The sequence below is a fragment of the Polychytrium aggregatum genome, assembly GCF_025602895.1.
Source record: "Polychytrium aggregatum strain JEL109 chromosome Unknown BJ171scaffold_29, whole genome shotgun sequence".
NCBI classification, from domain to species: domain Eukaryota; kingdom Fungi; phylum Chytridiomycota; class Chytridiomycetes; order Polychytriales; genus Polychytrium; species Polychytrium aggregatum.
In genome coordinates this window covers 436,320-448,101 of record NW_026516231.1, presented here as the reverse complement: position 1 = coordinate 448,101, position 11,782 = coordinate 436,320, and the positions used below count along the sequence as shown (strand labels likewise).

At 58.3% G+C, this 11,782-nt stretch overlaps 3 protein-coding genes across 3 annotated transcripts; all 3 read left to right on the top strand.

Annotated features, from left to right (window-relative positions):
- The first annotated feature begins 794 nt into the window (after positions 1 to 794).
- On the top strand, positions 795 to 3,268 carry BJ171DRAFT_513126 (inorganic pyrophosphatase). The gene is made up of 9 exons (XM_053111736.1): positions 795 to 891; positions 1,130 to 1,200; positions 1,367 to 1,482; positions 1,585 to 1,686; positions 2,004 to 2,021; positions 2,127 to 2,340; positions 2,451 to 2,673; positions 2,864 to 2,973; positions 3,099 to 3,268. The coding sequence occupies exons 2-9, from the start codon at positions 1,137 to 1,139 to the stop codon at positions 3,137 to 3,139; spliced, it is 888 nt and encodes a 295-aa protein (XP_052964833.1). The 5' UTR covers positions 795 to 891; positions 1,130 to 1,136; the 3' UTR covers positions 3,140 to 3,268.
- Positions 3,269 to 3,401: 133 nt separating this feature from the next.
- BJ171DRAFT_513124 (uncharacterized protein) lies at positions 3,402 to 6,798 on the top strand. Its single transcript, XM_053111735.1, has 6 exons — positions 3,402 to 4,225; positions 4,391 to 4,421; positions 4,532 to 4,747; positions 5,034 to 5,569; positions 5,906 to 6,088; positions 6,183 to 6,798. The coding sequence occupies exons 1-6, from the start codon at positions 3,470 to 3,472 to the stop codon at positions 6,402 to 6,404; spliced, it is 1,944 nt and encodes a 647-aa protein (XP_052964832.1). The 5' UTR covers positions 3,402 to 3,469; the 3' UTR covers positions 6,405 to 6,798.
- BJ171DRAFT_444273 (KIFC1-like kinesin) lies at positions 6,777 to 11,649 on the top strand. Its single transcript, XM_053108138.1, has 15 exons — positions 6,777 to 6,929; positions 7,127 to 7,801; positions 7,917 to 8,028; positions 8,213 to 8,322; positions 8,542 to 8,700; positions 8,862 to 8,936; positions 9,061 to 9,256; positions 9,417 to 9,502; positions 9,633 to 9,686; positions 9,840 to 9,967; positions 10,072 to 10,322; positions 10,460 to 10,565; positions 10,677 to 10,902; positions 11,127 to 11,246; positions 11,366 to 11,649. Exons 1-15 carry the CDS (start codon positions 6,921 to 6,923, stop codon positions 11,408 to 11,410), a joined length of 2,352 nt encoding a protein of 783 aa, XP_052964831.1. The 5' UTR covers positions 6,777 to 6,920; the 3' UTR covers positions 11,411 to 11,649.
- The last annotated feature ends 133 nt before the right edge of the window (positions 11,650 to 11,782 follow it).

Genomic DNA, 11,782 nt, shown 5'->3' with positions numbered 1-11,782 from the left:
CGAGGAGGCGGCGAGGAGGCAGCGAGGGACGCGGCGAGAAGCGCAATAACGGTGGCAGTGGCCTGCGTGCTTGCCATTGGGCGGCGGCTGCCTGTGGATGGCGACGCGGCGGCAGTGCCGATGCGCTTTGTGTTTCGGTGCGATAAGAGGAAAGGGCGAGACGGGAACGGGCCTGGGCGGAGAGAGCGACCGAGAAGCCGGCAGGGGAGCGGACTGCAGGGAGACGCTGAGGGCGAGAGAGGGGTCTGGCAGGGTGTCTGCATCGCAGCGGGCGCTTGGGCTGCCATGGCTTGCCATGGTTTGCAGTGGGTTGCGGCGGTGTGTGCGATGGGCTGCAACAATGGACTGCGATGGCTTGCAATCGTCCGTGATGGCCGCGATAACACATTGGCGCCGAGCAAGCCTGCGAGGCAAAGAGAGGGCCATGCGAGGACGGCTCTCTCGCTGGGCGGATACCAAGGAAGTGCAAGTGCCGAGTCCAAGTCGCAGCGCAACGACTGCAATCCGGATGCAGATCATGACCGCAATACCATCAGCAGCATCATGATCCCAGCACCGCGGCAACAACACCACCACCGCACTATCAACACCACTAACACCGCTGCCGCAGTATCATCGCCGCACCGCTCACAGCAGCAACGGCAGCGACCGCGCCCGTCCCGGCTGCCCTCCCGCATCCACATGCCGGCCCGTCGGCTGCCCCCGTCGGCTGCCTCGCCCGCCCTCGCCCTTTCTCGCTCGCGGCCCCCTTGTTGCTCCCCAGCGGGCCCCAGATGCGACCGGTCTGGTCGCACACTGCCTACAAAAAGCACCCGCTCGCCCCTCTGCGTTTTGATCTTCTCCCTCCCCGGCCCATCCGCTCCCCGCCCATCAGTCCCTCTCCTCCTCCCGGTAAGTCCTCCCGCTCTGCCTCGGCCGCCGCCGCCGCCTGCTGCCTCGCCCGGGCCTGTCTGCTCAATTCTTCTCAAAGAGTAACCTTCCTCTGTCCATCCGTCGGCTGGTTCTCTTTGGCGTCCTCTGGCACACTTTCTCTGTCACTTCCGATGCTCGTTCGCCTCTGCACCCGATCGCTCCCGGCCTACTCGGCCTGCCTCCCCGCTCCCCGGGTCTGGTCTCGATCCTTCCTCAGGCACATCATGACCCAGTACTCCACCCGCGTCGTTGGCGCTCCCAACACCATCGACTACCGCGTCTTCATTGGTGAGGATCCCACTGCATCTTGCTCCGCTGGCCCCGGCGAGCAAGCGTCTGCTTCAATCTGCAGCGGTAGCAGGTGTGCTAAGGAGCACCGACAAGCGCCCGCTGGGTTCGGATGCACCTGCCCGCTCATTTACTCACGCACCCCGGACTTGTGATCGTCCCGCAGAGAAGGATGGCAAGGTCGTCTCGCCCTTCCACGACATTCCTCTCTATGCCAACGAGGAGAAGACCATCCTCAACATGGTTGTTGAGATTCCTCGATGGACCAACGCCAAGCTCGAGGTGGGTCTGCTTGGGCTGTAGCGTCTCAGTTGCTGCACTCGCTGCTCCGTCGCCAGAATCGTCTGGCTGGCTTCTAATCACTGCCCTGTGCCCTTCTTGCAGATCTCCAAGGAGGAGTCCTTCAACCCCATCAAGCAGGACACCAAGAAGGGCAAGCTCCGCTACGTCCGCAACTGCTTCCCTCACCATGGCTACATCTGGAACGTAAGTGTTTCGTCGACTATATGCACCGCGTCGCCAGATCTGTTGTTGGCTGCACTTGCCCGACTGCAGACTGCGCCGTGAACGGCACCCGCCCATCGCTCGATCCCCATGGGAACCACCGTGGCAGCTGGATATTGTTCAGTGCGCTGTCGTCTGCGTGCACCCGGGGCCTGCGGGACTCTGATCCGGCAACCCGGGAATATCAATCGATCGTGTGTGCTAATGTCTGCTCTTCCTGGCCAAACCGGTCTCACCTTGGCGCGTCCTTGGCGTGGCGCATTCAATCCCGACTTTCCACCTCGACATGACGGATGCAGTACGGTGCCCTTCCCCAGGTGAGTCCGGCACACAGTCGTGCGGATGTGATTGGCAAACCTGTGGGCACTCCAGACATGTGCCCTACGATCTGATTGCTAATATCCACCTCTCCCCTTCCTTAGACCTGGGAGGACCCCAACCACACCCACCCCGATACCAAGGCTAAGGGCGACAACGATCCGGTTGATGTCTGCGAAATTGGCGAGCTCGTCGGCACCGTCGGCCAGGTCAAGCAGGTCAAGGTTCTGGGCACCATGGCTCTCCTCGATGAGGGCGAGACCGACTGGAAGCTCATCGTCATTGATATCAAGGACCCTCTTGCCGCCAAGCTGAACGGTAGGATGCCCCCCCCCATCTCTGATACTGCATCGTGTGTGTGTGTGTGTGCCTGTCGATAGATCTCGATTGCCTATGGCGGCTGATCCCGTGTCTGCTTTGGCGGATAGACATCGAGGACGTCGAGAAGCATCTCCCTGGTCTTCTCCGTGCCACCAACGAGTGGTTCCGCATCTACAAGATCCCTGACGGCAAGCCCGAGAACAACTTTGCCTTCTCTGGCGAGGCCAAGAACCGAAAATATGCCACCGAGATCGTCCACGAGACCCACGAGGCCTGGAGACGCTTGATCACCAACCCCGTTCCTGCCAGCGACCGCTTCGATATCTCTGTGTACGTGGCGTGTGCCAGTGCGGCGAGGGAGAGGGATAGGCATCCTGCTTTGGTCTGATTTGGTCTGATTGATCTGATTTGCCGAGCCCACCATTTCATGTTGGATCCGCGAGCTCCAAACCACAGCACACTACCCCGTGGCGTCGCACCCTATCGTCGCTGACACACCCGTCGCTTGTTCCTACTATAGCTCCAACATCCATGTCGCCGACAGCCCCTACCGCCTCGAGGAGTCCAACGCTCTCTACACTTCCATTCCCGCTGAATCGCGAAAGCCCGCTGCTCCCATCGACCCGTCAGGTGTGTTATTGTGCAAATCTTCTCGAGCAAATCAACTGGCTGTAGCTGTAGCTGTGGCTGTGGCTTTGCGGTTGGTTACTGCGTCGGCCGCTCACACGCCTGCTCCTTTATCTCCTCCCTGCCAGTCGACAAGTGGTTCTTCATCTCTGGCCAGCCCAGCCTGTAAATCCCATCGTTCTTTGTCTTTGGCGTGTGTTCGGCCCGGGCGAATCGACCACGGCGCCCTTAAGAGGGGTCACCCAGATCGCTTCTCCTGGATCCTGAATACACATGTTCGGTCATCGCATTCACCCATACCCTTTGGCTTCCTGTCATGTCGCGTTCCGATGCCGGGATGTGTATGTTCAGCGCCGCTCCCCCTCCAGCGGGCTGCGATTGTTGCATCTCGCAGACGCTGCCCTGTGCGAATCGGCCAGATCAACCCACAATCGCGCCTGGCAAGTCCCGCCCATCCCGTCTTGGACACCCCGCCAGCCCACTGGTCCAAAGTCGGCGAATGGCAGGCAGGCAGCCACATCCGAGGCCAGCCACAAGCTCCCCCGGCAGGCTCGGCAATCGGCGTTTGGTCTGTCCTCAGCCCGATTGCGCATCGATCATCATCTGCCCAGAGCCGCTCCTCGCCTCTGCACAACGCCCCCCCCCCAGCGTTCACTACCGCATCCGTCATAGCATGCCGTTCGATATCACGGCCCTCCGCACGTCCAGCCCACTTCCTCCCGAAGACGCCGTGGCTCTGCCGGTCCTCGTTGAGATCAGGGGCCAGCTCGAGCGCCATCGCACCTTGCTCAAGAAGGGCAGCTCCACCCCGAGCGACGCCGATATTGGCGCACTCTGGAAGAGCTATGTGGGCGCCGTCAAGTCGCACTACCAGTCCCGCACTGGAATCGCCATCGGAGAGGTTGAGGGTGAAGCCTCGAGCGACCAGCCGCCCCAACAGCCACAGCCGCAATCGCAATCGCAATCGCAGTTGCAAGCGCAATCGCAGCCCCAGCAACAACCGCAACTACAACAGCAGCAGCAGCCTAAGCACCTCGCCGACTCGACCCAGCCGCACTCGATTCTGGTCGTGAACGATGGCCAGCACTCGCAGCACTCTAGTCTTGGCCGGCACCCCAAGTTTGCTCCTGCGGATTTGTCCGAGGTCAACCGGAAGCTCCTGATCTCGCTTCTTGAGCAGAGCACCGACTCCCCGACCAAAGTCGACCAGGTCTCGGTCGATGTGCTCTCGCTATTCTTCAAGCTGTGGACGGAAGTAAGTGACCCTTCGTCGTCGCCGCCATCGTCGCCGCCATGAGTCGATGCAATACCCGCCGTCGGAGGATGTTACTTGGATGGCAAGCAGTATTCGTGTCCTTCCATCGACTCATCGCATCGTATCGCCCGCATTCTCGCTTGCATCATCATCACTGGCCTACAGCAAAAGAAGGTCCCCCCAGGATTTTACCGCAGTATGACCGACTGGGTGTACTCTATCGCACTCTGCCGTTGCTATGTCCTCCCTCGATGACTTTGACTGTATGTGCGCCTCACACATCCCACTCTCTATCGTGCTCCCAAGGCTACGTCCAGCTGTCCAAGCTTCATGCAGCCCTCAAGCAGTTGAACCAATCTGGGCTTTTCACGAGCCAAATCCTGTCCACACATGTCCTCGCCCTGGCCGAGCTCGCCGAGTCCCTTCGCGCGATTGAGGCCGCCCTCGCCGGCCAGAAGGACGGCATCGCCGCTTGCTATCTGCAGGGCATGTCTTATATGAAAGAGAAATACCAGGCAGCGAGTACGTATTGCGCATGCTCCACCGATCTGCTGCTTTGATGCGGCGTTGGAGGGCGGTGACTCCTCGGTGTTGCTTCCTGTGTGGTTGCGACCAGCCAGCTTTCAACGAGGCCCTGGGATTGCAATCACGGGCATGTGAACGAACCTGTCTGCTTGCTCGATACGTTTGAACGCAGAGGATGTGGCTGCGAAAGTTGGCGACGCAGGAATGCTGCACGCGGACGGTTGTCTCGAATCCCCCCAGCAGCTAATGCGGCATCTGACACCGCACCTTGGCTGCTTTCCAGATAACTTGCTTTCCAAGCTCAAGTCCGATCTCTCCAACATCGATGCTGCCCTCATTCCGATCCTTGAGAAGCTCGTCGAGATCCAGGGCGAGCTGGCGCGCCTGCTGACCCAGTCGCACCCCACTGCCTTTTCCCTCTCCGAGATCCACGATCTGCAGGAGCACTTGAACGAGATCGATTCCTTCCGGATCAACGGTGCTTTTGTTTCATCGACAGACGGGTCGATCCCGTCCGGTCAGGCGCACGTCACGACGCTTCTCGAGAACTGCTTCGAGGACTGCCACGAGCTTCTGGCCCAGCGAGACGAAGTCACTGGCGACAACCCCCTCCGCAGCGTCTACGAAAAGCTCATCCAGATCAAGGCCCGTCTCGAGGACCTGGTCCTTGTACGGCGGTGGACCATTCGTCCCGAGGACCTCGTCCCGCTGCAGATGGAGCTCGGCCAGATCGACAACTTGCGCGTTGACGGGAAGTTCTTGGACGAGCACGGCAACATCCCCGAGGGCCAGGCCATCCTGCATTTCTTGATCCACAAGGTAATCTCCCTGTAACGAGCCCAATCGGATCGGGTTGAGTGTATCAATGGGTGCTCTCTGTCGTGGTCACACTCGGCCGTGGTCACATTCTGTCGTGACCATATTCTGTCGTGGCGACCACAGCGTCTATGGCCTTGCTTCGCTCGGTGGCGATATGCCGCACGGATCAGGCACAAACTGAATCGACCCCGTCGCAGTTGATCCTATCCGATCCGATCTGTTTGGACCGCTGCCTCTCCGAGGACCCTGCTTTAGAGAAGTCTCTCGGAATCCGACCCTCTAAAGCAACTACTGACTGGCTGCATGTTTGCTACCACTCCCGCGCGCCTTTGTCAGTGCTACCGTTTGATCCAGAAACTTCAAATGTCCTCGGAACCTGTCTCGGAGGACCTGATGCCCATTCTCCGCAAGCTGCAGTCGATCCGCCAGTGTCTAATGTCGCTGTGCCGGTGGAAGATTACCCTGTCCATGCGCGAGCTCATTCCTTACCAAATTGCTCTTGCTGCCATTGACAACGGCGTAAGTATCCTCATGTTGCTGCTGCTGCTGCTGCTGAATTGCGCGGAACTCCGGGCTTTCTCGGCAAATCTGACACCGATGTCCCCTCTGCCAGCGACGGGACGGTAAGTTCTTGAGCGCAAGCGGTGAGGTGCCCGAAGGCCAAGGTATCCTCCACGAGCTCCTGAGCCACTGCTACGACCTCCTGGACGACTTGCGGCGCGAGGCTCTCAGCAACGACGCCCCGAAGGAAGAATCGGACGACGAGCTCTTTGAAGAAGGTGACGACGGCGAATTCGTCGACGAAGAGATCGATGACGACATGGAGGACTTGTAGCGGGCTGCCCTTTTCTTCCGTGGTTGCCCTTTTCTTCCGTGGCTGCCCTTTTCTTCTCATCTGTCCATTGACGCCCATGCCCGTCACTCCGTGTTTCTCTTTCATCCCTTGCCTCCTTTTTTTACTATACTATTTTATCCATCCACCCTTTCGTTCGTGCTTTTGTGCCGTTCTTTCCCTTCGGTGTCGCATGCTTGCCCCCGAATTGTCTCGTCGACCAATCGAACTGCTTTCGCCCACAAACCTGGCCAGCCACATCCTGGCCCGCTCCAAATCCAGCCGTCACGTGCGGCCATGTGCTGTCCCAATCGATATGGCCATAAATGGAAGGCGTCGCTGTTTCCCAGCCCGTTTTCTCCAGTTCCCAGAGCGGCCTTCTCTCCGTCCATCACTCCAACCAAGAGCATCGGCAGAGCCACCCGAGCGAGTCCTTGCACCCTCCCCTTCCCTCTCTAAGGACAGCCCGTGTCGACCCAGCCTTGGCTCAACAGTACTCTGTGCAAGCCAATCCTGAGAATGTCCAAGGTTCGCTCGTGTGCAGCCCACAACAATGCCGCGATGATGGTGCTGCATTGGCGATCCAGCAGCAACCCCAGCCCGCCGATGCGCCGCTGATGCCCTAGGGATCTGCCCTCACGAACTTGCTACATCTGGGTCGATCGCCGATCGCTCCTGCACCCAATGTCTCACAGTTCGTTTGTGCCATCGTTTCCGTCACGCAGAGTCACCTTGCCATGAACCCAGCAGCACACGCAACCGCCTCGCCGTCGCTGCTCAAGCAGCCGACCAAGTTCTCGGCACCGGCAGCAGCAACCGCTGCAGCTTTCCCGCCACTTGCTCAATCGCAGCCCCGACCCAGATCGCCCGTATCCCAAGAGAACCAAAACCCACACCCAAGCAGTCACTCCGACGAAGTCATTACCCACACCAGCAACTTGACCTTGAAGCGCAAGTCGTCCCCCAGTCTCATCGACAACGTGCGCATCACTCGATCCCGAGCCAGCTTGATGGCCGTCGACAGCGGCTCCAATCGGTCGTCTGAATCGAGCGAGGGGCTGTCTGCAAAGGCGTCCGAGCCTGAGCCCGAACCCGAGCCTGAGCCCTTTGCTTCCCGCATCGGGAAGCCCACAGCTTCGAGTCTCGCCAAGAAGGCCTCTCAGAAACAGCCCCAGCCGCCAGCGCCAAAGAGCATGAACACCTCGATGAAGACGACTGCCGCTTCTGCCGCCGCCAAATCGACCGTGGCCAGGCGCCCCGTTGCACAGCCGGTATCGAGAGGCTCCACCCGGGCGGCTCCGGCTGCAGCTGCCAAACCCGCCGCGGCCGCCAAGGCAACATCAAACGGAACCGAGACCTCCAAATACAAAAAGCCATCTCGAGCAGCCTGGGACACTAAGGTAGGCGGCGATCGTTTGGACAGCATCAGCTGCGATCGCCTCCTCACCCGCCACTGGCCGATGCACCTGATGCTTCGTGTGATCTGACCTATGCCACTCAACTCTCGTGATGAAGGGTCGACTGTTTGATCTGGAGGAGCAGTATGGACAGACAGTTGAGCAGCTCACGAGTTCCAAGGATCAGATCGAGTCTCTTGGCGAGGAGCTGCGGTCAAGCCGGCACCAGAGTATGTATCAGATGAACCGCGACCTCGGGCGATTGGTGCGGAACACGCAACTCCTCCTGCGCATTGGATCCACATCCACTCTTGATGGCGGCCAGCGTGTTTGAGTATATCTGCCGAGCCACCAAGCTGTTGGTCTCTCCTCAATGCTGACGAACCGGGCTGATCGTCTGCCCTGCGTTGATAGTCATGGAGCTCATCAACTTTAGAACGAGTCTGCAAACGACTGTCCAGGTCAAAGAAACAGAGAACTCGAACATCATCCGAGAGCTGAACGATCTCAAGTACGAGTACGATGTGAGTTGCCAACGGCCGCGGCCAATGCTCAGACCAATCGGTCTTCTGCTCTCGTTCTGTTCCTGCGAATGTACTCTTGGGCCCGACGTGTTTGCTCGGGGATGCAACCTCATCCTGCTTAAGGCTTCTGTTTCATCGACGACGAGCCATGCGACTCACGATTGTTTTGGAACTTGGACTCGTCCCCCCCCCCATGTGCTGGATTCGGTGCTTCCATAGACAAGCAAGCGAAAGCACACCGATGAAATCGAAGTGATCCAGTCGGCACATAAACGCGAGATCACCAAGCGAGACGATGAGATCCAAGCCCTCAAGAGCACCAACGACTCGCTTTCCCGCGATTTGAAGAGAGCCCAGCAGGAGATTGAAACATACAAGGTACGCTTGTCTCTGGGGATGGCCGCGATACAGAACCTGATCTTGGAACGGGAGCCTCGAGGGGGTTCCTGTTTTACTTTGTGTAGATGCACACCTTTACAACTTGTGAGGGCACACTGGACTGACTCGTCCCCCTCGCAACATTCCCCGATGCCCCATAGGATACCCTGTCAAAGCAAGCCGCATCGACGTACACGATCGAAAGCGATCTTCGATCAACTCGCCTGATGCTTGAGGTAGATTTGATTTTGTCCTCGTCCCCCATGATCATGTTGCCGCCGAACTGCTGAATTGTACCCACTTCAAGTCGGCTGGTACCGCTTCCCCCCTCCCGCTGACACACCTGACCGCTGATCGCAGACGACACAAGGAACCCTCAAAATCCGAGAGGAGCGCGTCGAGGAGCTGGAGAGATCGCTTTCCAAGGCCCTGGCAGACATCTCGATCTTGGAAGGCAAGGTCCGGCTCGAGGAGACCAACCGCCGTAAACTGCACAACATGATCCAGGAGCTCAAGGGCAACATCCGAGTGTTTTGTCGTGTCCGGCCTTCGCTCGGTAAGACTCTCGGCCGCTCGCGCTCGCCGTGCTGTCCCTGGCAGCCTTCCATACACAGACGACGTTCTCCACCACTACTTTCGATCCAACAGCGCGATCGTGTACTGGAGATGCTCGGTGATGACTTCATGCGCTGATAAACTTCCCCCCCATATCGCAGAATCCGAGAACGACAAAGAATCGGCGCTCAGCCACATCACCTTTACGCCTCAGGACGACCGATCCATCGAGATCATCCAGACTTCGGTGAGAGCACTGTCTCATCGGGAGGAAAGCCTCGTAGACGGCGAAACTCGACTGCATTGACACGCAAGCAAGCACGGCGACAGTGGTGGGTGCCACGCGCTGCCGACTCACTTTCTTACCGCGATCTCAGGAATCCTCCACGAGCAAGGCCATCACCAAGAACATTCCCTTCTCATTTGATCGGGTTAGTTATGGCGCGGCTCGTTCGGGCGCCTGATGAGCTTCCTCATCATCGGCATGGTGGATCGCAGTTACGCAGACAGGTTGCTCTGCATCGAGCCAGCGATATCATAGTGGGTCTGTATCCAGCTCCTTATCGTCGTCTGCTCGTCCTCAGGTTTTCCCACCGGCAACGCAGCAGAAGGAGGTCTTTGAAGAAATTTCACAGCTGGTTCAATCTGCTCTGGACGGCTACAACGTCTGCATTTTTGCTTACGGCCAGACCGGCAGTGGCAAGACATACACGTGGGTGTTTCATCTGTGCAGCAAATCCAGCACTGCCCGCCTGCGCTAGTCTTGGGCAAGAGCATGCCAGTGACCCACACATATGCGTTGTATCACCGCGACAGGATGGAAGGACCTGACAACGGCATCGACAACGAAGATTCCATGGGAATGATCCCGCGAGCGGTCTGCCAGATCTTCGAAACCGCCGAGGCTCTGAAGGAAAAGGGCTGGGATTACTCCATGGAGGGAGAGTTTGTGGAGATCTACAACGAAAGCATTCGCGATTTGCTCAGCAACGACGATGGCTCGCGAAAACATGAGATCAAGCACAACCCGCAGACTGGAAAGACGACTGTCACCGACATTGCTTCTGGTAGGTTCACACGATGGCAAACCGACCAGTGAACCTGGGCTCCGTCTGGGGGGCTGTAAATTCGCCTCGATGCACCCATCGAGAGGCACTGTGGCCACATGGTCCCCTGACTCGGATCGCTTTCCTGTGGGGTTCAGTTTCGCTCAAAACCCCAAAGGCAGTCTACAATGCGCTGAAGAAAGCCTCACAGAACCGGGCTGTTGGAGCCACGCTGTGCAACGAGCGCTCGTCGAGAAGCCATAGGTGAGTGCACACGATACTGCGCTGACATCTATGACCAGAGACTCCGTGTGGCTCGCTGACCTTTCTGTTGCCGGCCCTCCTCCTCCCCCGCCCTGTTGCTTGCGCCTGCAGTGTCTTCACCCTCAAGATCAACGGCAAAAATTCTTTGACCGAGGAGGTCAGCGAGGGGTTGTTGCACCTCATCGATCTGGCTGGATCCGAGCGCCTGTCGTCGTCGGGTGCAACGGGCGATCGCCTGAAGGAAACGCAGGCCATCAACAAGAGCCTCAGCTGTCTCGGCGATGTGATTTATGCCCTGGCCAACAAAGACTCTCATGTGCCATACCGCAACTCCAAGGTATGCGAGGTTTCGTCCAGCGGGCCCTCCCATGGCGCCCAGGATGCCACCTCTGTCTTTGTTGATTGCATATGTCCCGAATGTCCCCTCAACAATCCAGCCCACCAGCCTCTCACGCTGGAGTGCTCGAGTACCGCCAAGCTCGCTCCCGATACGTATCCATGACCCTGATCCACATCCACATCCATATCCATATCCATATCCATATCTGCCTCTATCTGTAGCTCACCTATTTGCTCCAGAACTCACTGGGAGGCAACAGCAAGACACTCATGTTTGTGAACATCTCGCCGCTGCCGTCGAATGTCCAGGAGACTCTGTGCTCGCTGCGGTTTGCCACCAAGGTTAGTATTGATCGAAGCAAGCGTGGGGTTTGCTGCTCAGCTCACGCCGAGCCTCTCTTTCCGCCCTCCGTGTCTGCGGCAAGAATTCTCCTCTCATATTGCTTTACCGTCGTTTCCAGGTCAATGCGTGCCAAATCGGCACGGCGCGCAAGACAGTCAAGTAGCCCCTCCTCTCCCAGCCCACGGCGGCGATCCCTCTTCCGCACTCAATCTGCCTGCGAGCCAAGACCGAGCTGCTGGCTCACTCTGACATGGAAGAGGCAGAGGAGATGCGCGAATGGGAGGAGCCCCAGCGATCTGAGTTGATGTCTCGATAGAACCCTCGCAATACGAAGCCAGACACTCAATGTTCATCGTTCATTTAATCATTTGGATGGAGAATACACACATCCATTGTTCACAATGATGCTATGGATGAGTTTCTGGGCTGTGACTGTACCGGAATGGCCCAGAGGTGGCATGTGCCGTCCGTGCCGATCCACCACTATCTTCGGCGTACATGAGAAAGGAGTTCACCAATGGCATGCTCTGTTGCA

Excerpts from the sequence above, each read along its gene's own strand:
- BJ171DRAFT_513126 (XM_053111736.1), top strand. The coding sequence starts at position 1,137 with ATGACCCAGTACTCCACCCGCGTCGTTGGCGCTCCCAACACCATCGAC. Across the intron at positions 1,201-1,366 it reads CGACTACCGCGTCTTCATTG|AGAAGGATGGCAAGGTCGTC; the intron begins GTGAGGATCCCA and ends ATCGTCCCGCAG. Across the intron at positions 1,483-1,584 it reads GGACCAACGCCAAGCTCGAG|ATCTCCAAGGAGGAGTCCTT; the intron begins GTGGGTCTGCTT and ends CCCTTCTTGCAG.
- BJ171DRAFT_513124 (XM_053111735.1), top strand. The coding sequence starts at position 3,470 with ATGGCAGGCAGGCAGCCACATCCGAGGCCAGCCACAAGCTCCCCCGGC. Across the intron at positions 4,748-5,033 it reads AGAGAAATACCAGGCAGCGA|ATAACTTGCTTTCCAAGCTC; the intron begins GTACGTATTGCG and ends GCTGCTTTCCAG. Across the intron at positions 6,089-6,182 it reads TTGCTGCCATTGACAACGGC|CGACGGGACGGTAAGTTCTT; the intron begins GTAAGTATCCTC and ends CCCCTCTGCCAG.
- BJ171DRAFT_444273 (XM_053108138.1), top strand. Across the intron at positions 8,029-8,212 it reads GCGGTCAAGCCGGCACCAGA|TCATGGAGCTCATCAACTTT; the intron begins GTATGTATCAGA and ends CTGCGTTGATAG. Across the intron at positions 9,687-9,839 it reads TTCCCTTCTCATTTGATCGG|GTTTTCCCACCGGCAACGCA; the intron begins GTTAGTTATGGC and ends GCTCGTCCTCAG.